Genomic DNA, 6,436 nt, shown 5'->3' on the forward strand with positions numbered 1-6,436 from the left:
ACTATCCTGTCAAAGCGCTCCGTCAAACACTTGGGCGTGATGATCGACGATAAGCTTACCTTCGGTAGCCACGTCGATTATGCCTGTAAAAGAGCCTCCACAGCTATTGCGGCACTGTCCCGGATGATGTCCAATAGCTCTGCGGTGTACGCCAGTAAGCGCAAGCTTCTGGCTAGTGTTGCTACGTCCATACTTAGGTATGGCGGCCCGGCGTGGGGCACCGCGCTAAGTACTAAATGCTACCGACGGAAGCTGGAAAGTACTCACAGGCTGATGTGCCTGAGAGTTGCGAGCGCGTACCGTACCGTGTCACACGACGCGCTCTGCGTGCGTCATCACTGATATGTTGCCTATCGGCATCCTTATCAGGGAGGACATGGAGTGCTTCGAATGCGAGGCACAAGAGACATACGCAGAATTGCCAGGATGGCCTCTATGGTCAAATGGCAGCGCGCGTGCGACAGTTCCAACCAAGGAAGGTGGACCCATAGGTTGATACCGAGGATAGATAGTTGAATGGGAAAGTAACATTCCATCTGACACAGGTCCTTACAGGCCATGGTTGCTTCCGACAGTATCTACACCGTTTCAGGCATGCTTGCCACATGCGGAGAGGACACAACTCCGCACAATCTTGTCCAGAGGATGTGTAGGGTTGAGTTTGGCTGGAATGCGTTTCAACGGCTATTACCCATATCGTCTGGGAGCTACAGAGGAGGTGGCGCGTGGACTTGGAAAATGGCTAATTCAGATGCGGTACAAGAGGTGGTCCAAGGGTTCGAACTCGGTTTCGTAGGTCATATCGGTGCCCTGCGGTCGAGATCGACCCTTACAGCGATTAAGTGGCCGCGGAGAGGAAGTCCTGGTAGCATTGCTGTTGTGGCATCGGTCTACTGGGGTAGATCCGAGCCCGCAACCAAAGTTAGTCATCGCGCTTGTTTTCGTCGCATGTTCTTCATCACATCATGAATTACCGTCAAGGCGCCATTCACCGTGGGGGCTCCGTTCACCGTGTGCCTTCGAATATTTTTTCATTATTTCCATATTATGATTGAATGATATGACAATTTTCCTTTAATTTCACCAACACAACGCTAATGTATTGTTACCATGTCAAAACGCTCATTAGAAACATTAAAAAGTATCATTTTGACACTAAAGTGTGTTTACATGAAGCGGGTTTCTGCTCGTTCACTGCATTCATAGTGAAAAAACGAAAACTGCGCTAAGGTGATTTAAGCGATGAACTAATTGTAGAAACGTTTTTATTCCACCAAAAAGCAAATAAATTCACATATCAGGTATGTATTTTGCATTACCGAAGTAAGTTTAACAAGAAAGTACGATTACTCGTACTTTTTAATTGAAACAAAAATGCACGGTAAATGGGTACCCTAAAAATCAATGGTCCCCATTCACCGTGCCCCATATTGTCCCATATATCTAGAAAAAAATTGGAAATTTGAACATTCGTTTTTCTAATAAAATCTTGCAAGTTATTACTTGAAATGAATTTGAACGAAGAAAATTCCCTTGGCTGGGTTGTTTTGATCATTTTTAAACAAAGTAGAATAAAATTTCTCATACACGGTGAATGGGTCCCTACTACCACGGTGAATGGTGACCTACCACGGAATTAGGCGACCCTACTACCCTTTACTAATTGTACTATATCACCCAATTTTGTGAAACATTTTCTACTTCTGTGGATATTGCTTTAATTTTAACATATAATGAAGGCAATTAAAAGCGCCACCAACGATGTTTATAAGACTGGTGTCAAATGACAGCCCTTACTTGCCCCGAATCCTCTTAGATCCACGGTGAATGGTGCCTTGACGGTACCATTAACGATAGTTAACAATATACCTACGCACTTCTAGGATTGAAGTTCTTTCTCGTTAATATAATCAGAGGCGAATGACTCAAGCTAAAACCTCTTTAATAAATAATAATAATAATAATAATAAGTTAATATAATGATTGAAATCAGTACACCCAGCATACCTAAGAGTGAATACATCATACCATTTCAACGTACCTTTCATTCTCCTCGCAATAATCGGGCGAGTCTGCAATGTACACGAGATCGGACTTGTTGACCTTCTTGTACTGCGAATCCTTCCGTTTCAATTTTTTGATGACACCTTTGTTTTCAACAGGCTGTGTAAATGAACGGAAACAGTTTTCAAACGTTTTAAAAAATTAAATATAATCTTAGTTAAAGATTTTTTTTCGAATACGTACTTTGACTAGAGCGGCGGCATCAAACATTGATCCGAGCGTGTCGGCCATCAGCTTCATCGGCGGTAATCGACGCCAGCAAACACGGGTCGTACAGGATCCGGACATCCCGTGGCATTTGCACACTTTTTGCATTTTAGCTCGCAGTGTCTGTAAGGATTGATACAAGTACGTATTAGAAGGATTGCCCCAATTGAGCTCACTATACGTGGATCAAAATCAAAGAATGAAACAAAAGGAAAAATCAAGAAAAACTTACTTACTCTTCGAGCGGCTTCGTTGTTGTGCAGGTTCATCAACCCGAAACTGGTGGAACGGTCCTCCTGTGGATCGACAAACTGCCGGGCCTGCTTGATGCCGTAGTTGACGTCCTCCGAACATCCACCCCAGGTCCATTTGCTGTGCTTTTTGCGCTGGATGTGGTCGCAGGTGCACATGGTTAGCTCTCCTTTGGTGCAGTATCGCGTGATGGTCCATGCCAACGATGCTGAATTTATGGCGCTGAGATACGCCGTTTCGCGATTTCCTGAATTTGAAATAAATTAGAAACTATTGAGTTCTTTGAATGTGTATTTATAGTTTTAGTGGCTTGCACCTTTTTCATCGAAATTTCCGTAGAAAATGTCAGACCCTCGTCGGACAGAACAGTTCCACCTACTGTTCTGAAAGTATCCTTGGCACTCATATTTGGCGATATTTGCTGCATTAACAATAACCTGAAATATTGAAATATAATCATTAGAACTTCAATTGATGTTCAGAGCTATCTGTTACAGCTCTTGTTGATGTTCAAGAAAACAGCCCAATAAAGACTGCTTTTGAATGAATGCTCTCTTCATATCGTAAACAAGTCTAGATTGATAAGCATGTTGGCGCACATAAAGAGGTATGTAAGCCAGTTGAACTTGACGGAACGTAGCGAGACACTTGGGCAGTGGTCGGTATTTTGAGCACTCTTCGCTATAACTCAGTCAATTTCAAACCAATTAACTTGAAATTTTGTACACGGTAACATATCTCACCGCTTTCCAAAAATTGTGTAAATTAGTTCAAAATTGGCTGAGTTTTAACAGAAATATGCCCAAAATAGGAGCCTTTCCGAGATGGTTCCACTACCCGATATGGTGATCGGTAATGCATTCTAGGAAGAAAAGATGTCAAACTGTTAGGTCTGAAATTCATTGCTTCTTCAAACGACGCACGATCCACTTTCGGGATAAGCTTAACAGTAATATCTCATCAGGATTTAGGATTATATCCAGTAGCAAAGCAAGTTTTTTCTCTTCAAAACTAGTTGGAATATTTAAATACCTTCTACCTGGAGACAGCTGAAGTAATACTGCATGGTGGCTCCGGAGAGCAGCTGTTCTCAAGAGGAGATTTAGTGGCTGGATGGATAAATACTAATCACTCACTAAGAAGAAATGGAGGTTTTTGAGAGCTGATTCCTATCTTTAAGAAGTACCCACAGTGCGATATAGGTAGCGTAGCCCCGGTAAAGCAACTTGCTGAGAGCTGGTTCAAACGAAAAATTCTCCAAATGGTTCGCTATTTCGTGTGCTGTCCGCTGCCTGATGTTAGTGATCGTTCAGTCTATGCTATCTCTGGTTAAAAAACGGTGTAGTATCTTTAAAGTTGTTTATTGACCGACCCCTTTTCAATAATAATGGTTTGCGACTTGTGGCACGGTAAAGGCTGGGTATGCTGCGCAAATCAGATCCCATTGTGATCCACTAGCCTCTGCCCAGCAAAACCTATCCCTCGTGGTACCGACCGGAAATTATGAGCAACCTTAGGAAAGATCGGGTATCCAACCCCGGTGGGTACTGTGGTCGTAGGCTGACAGGGAAGGGGGGGGGGGGGTGGTTCTGTTCTCCAGGAGGAGCGGCTCACAACAGCCTCTGATCCCCATGTTAGGGGCGGCTGATCAACGTCCGAGTGCCAGGGAAGGACTCTAAGCTCAACTGTGCACTATGGTCTTTCGGAAAGAAGGGGGTTGGTGTCAGGCCCTACGAATCAGCCGTAAAAAAACATTGTAACGGAAAATCAGCAACATAATAACACGAACCGAGGCCAACGGTAATGACCCCAGCGAACAAAAAGGACTTGTGATTGAAAACTCGGTACGTGGAACTGCCGATCTCTCAACTTCATAGGGAGCACCCGCATACTCGCCGATCTACTGAAGGACCGCGGGTTCGGCATCGTAGCGCTGCAGGAGGTGTGTTGGACAGGATCCATGGTGCGAACGTTTAGAGGATCATACCATCTACCAGAGCAGCGGCAACACACGCGAGCTGGGAACAGCTTTCATCGTGATGGGTGGTATGCGGAGGCGCGTGATCGGTTGGTAGCCGATCGACGAAAGAATGTGCAGGTTGAGGATCAAGGGCCGATTCTTCAACTTCAGCATTATAAACGTGCACATCCCACACTCCGGAAGCACTGATGATGACAAGGACGTATTTTACGCGCAGCTCGAACGCGAGTATGATCGCTGCCCAAGCAACGACGTCAAGGTCATCACAGGGGATTCAAACGCTCAGGTAGGCCAGGAGGAGGAAATCAAACCGACGATTGGTAAGTTCATCGCCCACCAGCGGACGAACGAAACGGCCTACGATTCATTGATTTCGCCGCCTCCAAAAATATGGCCATACGTAGCACATTTTTCCAACATAGCCTCCCTTATCGTTACACCTGGAGATCACCACAGCAGACGGAATCTCAAATCGACCACGTTCTGATTGACGGGCGGCACTTCTCCGACATTATCGACGTCAGGACCTACCGTGGCGCCAACATCGACTCCGACCACTAGCTGGTGATGGTTAAACTGCACTCAAAACTTTCCGTCATCAACAATGTACGGTACCGGCAACCGCCACGGTACAACCTAGAGCGACTGAAACAACCGGATATCGTCTCAGCATACGCGCAGAATCTCGAGGCCGCGTTGCCAGACGAGGGCGAGCTCGATGAAGCACCTCTAGAGGACGGCTGGAGTACAGTGAAAGCAGTCATCAACGTGGAACGGAATCGACGGAACGAATGGCTCGACGAAGAGTGCAGAACGGTTTTGAAGGAGAAGAACGCAGCGAGGGCCGTAATGCTGCAGCAAGGGACCCGACAGAACGAAGAACGTTACAAACAGAAGCGGAAACAGCAGACCCGCCTCTTTCGGGAGAAAAAGCACCGCCTGGTAGAAGCGGGGTGCGAAGAAATGGAACTGCTGTGTCGTTCCCAAGAAACACGGAAGTTCTATCAGAAGCTCAACGCATCCCGCAACGGCTTCGTGCCGCGAGCCTAAATATGCAGGGATAAAGACGGAGGCCTCTTGGACGGACGGACGTGACGTGATCGAAAGGTAGGGAAGCAGTACTTCGATCAGCACCTGAATGGCATGGAGAACGTAGGCATGGGAGACCACGGCCACGGAGGAAACGACTAAGTTCGCCAGTGCAGCAGAGGACGGAAATGGGTCAACTCTCACGCTGAGGGAAGTTAAGAATGTTATTCACCAGCACAAAACCAACAAAGCAACTGGTAAGGGCATGGATGGTATCGCAGCTGAACTCCTCAAAATGGAACCAGATAAGTTTGCCATCTGTCTTCACCGACTGATAGTCAGGAACTGGGAAACCTAACCGGAGAAGTGGAAGGAGGGGTAATCTGCCCCATTCACAAGAAAGGCAACCATTTGGAATGTGAGAGTTTACAAGCGATCATCATTTTGAATGCTGCCTACAAAGTGCTATCCCAGATCATCTTCCGTCGTCTGTCACTTGAACCGAATGAGATCGTGAGAAGATATCGAGCCGACTTCATCAACGGCCGGCCGACAGCGGACCAGATCTTCATCGTATGGCAGATCCTCCAGAAATGCCGTGAAAATCAGGTCCCTACGCATCACCTGTTCATCAGCTTCAAAGCGGCATACGACAGGATCGATCGCACAGAGCTATGGAGAATCATGTACGAAAACGGCTTTGTTGGTAGGCTGAGTAGACTGATTAACACAACGATGGACGTTGTGCAAAACTGCGTAAGGGTTTCGGGTGAACTATCCAGTTCATTCGAATCTCGCCGGGGACTGCGACAAGGTGACGGACCGTCATTCCTATTCTACAGCATCGCTCTGGAAGGTGTGATGCAACGAGCCGGACTCAACAGCCGGGGAACGATTTTCACA

At 46.5% G+C, this 6,436-nt stretch overlaps 2 protein-coding genes across 10 annotated transcripts in view; one reads left to right on the forward strand and one right to left on the reverse strand.

Annotated features, from left to right (window-relative positions):
* Window positions 1–6,436, forward strand: part of LOC109428200 (myb-like protein AA) — a 149,995-nt gene that overhangs the window by 76,953 nt on the left and 66,606 nt on the right. The gene's annotated exons all lie outside the window — the stretch shown is intronic.
* Window positions 1–6,436, reverse strand: part of LOC109427891 (protein Wnt-1) — a 267,059-nt gene that overhangs the window by 7,609 nt on the left and 253,014 nt on the right. Inside the window, exons 4-7 of the mRNA XM_062851572.1 lie at window positions 2,840–2,960; window positions 2,508–2,770; window positions 2,248–2,394; window positions 2,042–2,163 (exon numbers count right to left, since the gene is read on the reverse strand). Coding sequence (XP_062707556.1) covers window positions 2,042–2,163; window positions 2,248–2,394; window positions 2,508–2,770; window positions 2,840–2,960 — 653 coding nt within the window. The remainder of the gene's footprint in view (window positions 1–2,041; window positions 2,164–2,247; window positions 2,395–2,507; window positions 2,771–2,839; window positions 2,961–6,436) is intronic.

The sequence above is a fragment of the Aedes albopictus genome, chromosome 2 (assembly GCF_035046485.1).
Source record: "Aedes albopictus strain Foshan chromosome 2, AalbF5, whole genome shotgun sequence".
Lineage (NCBI taxonomy): Eukaryota > Metazoa > Arthropoda > Insecta > Diptera > Culicidae > Aedes > Aedes albopictus.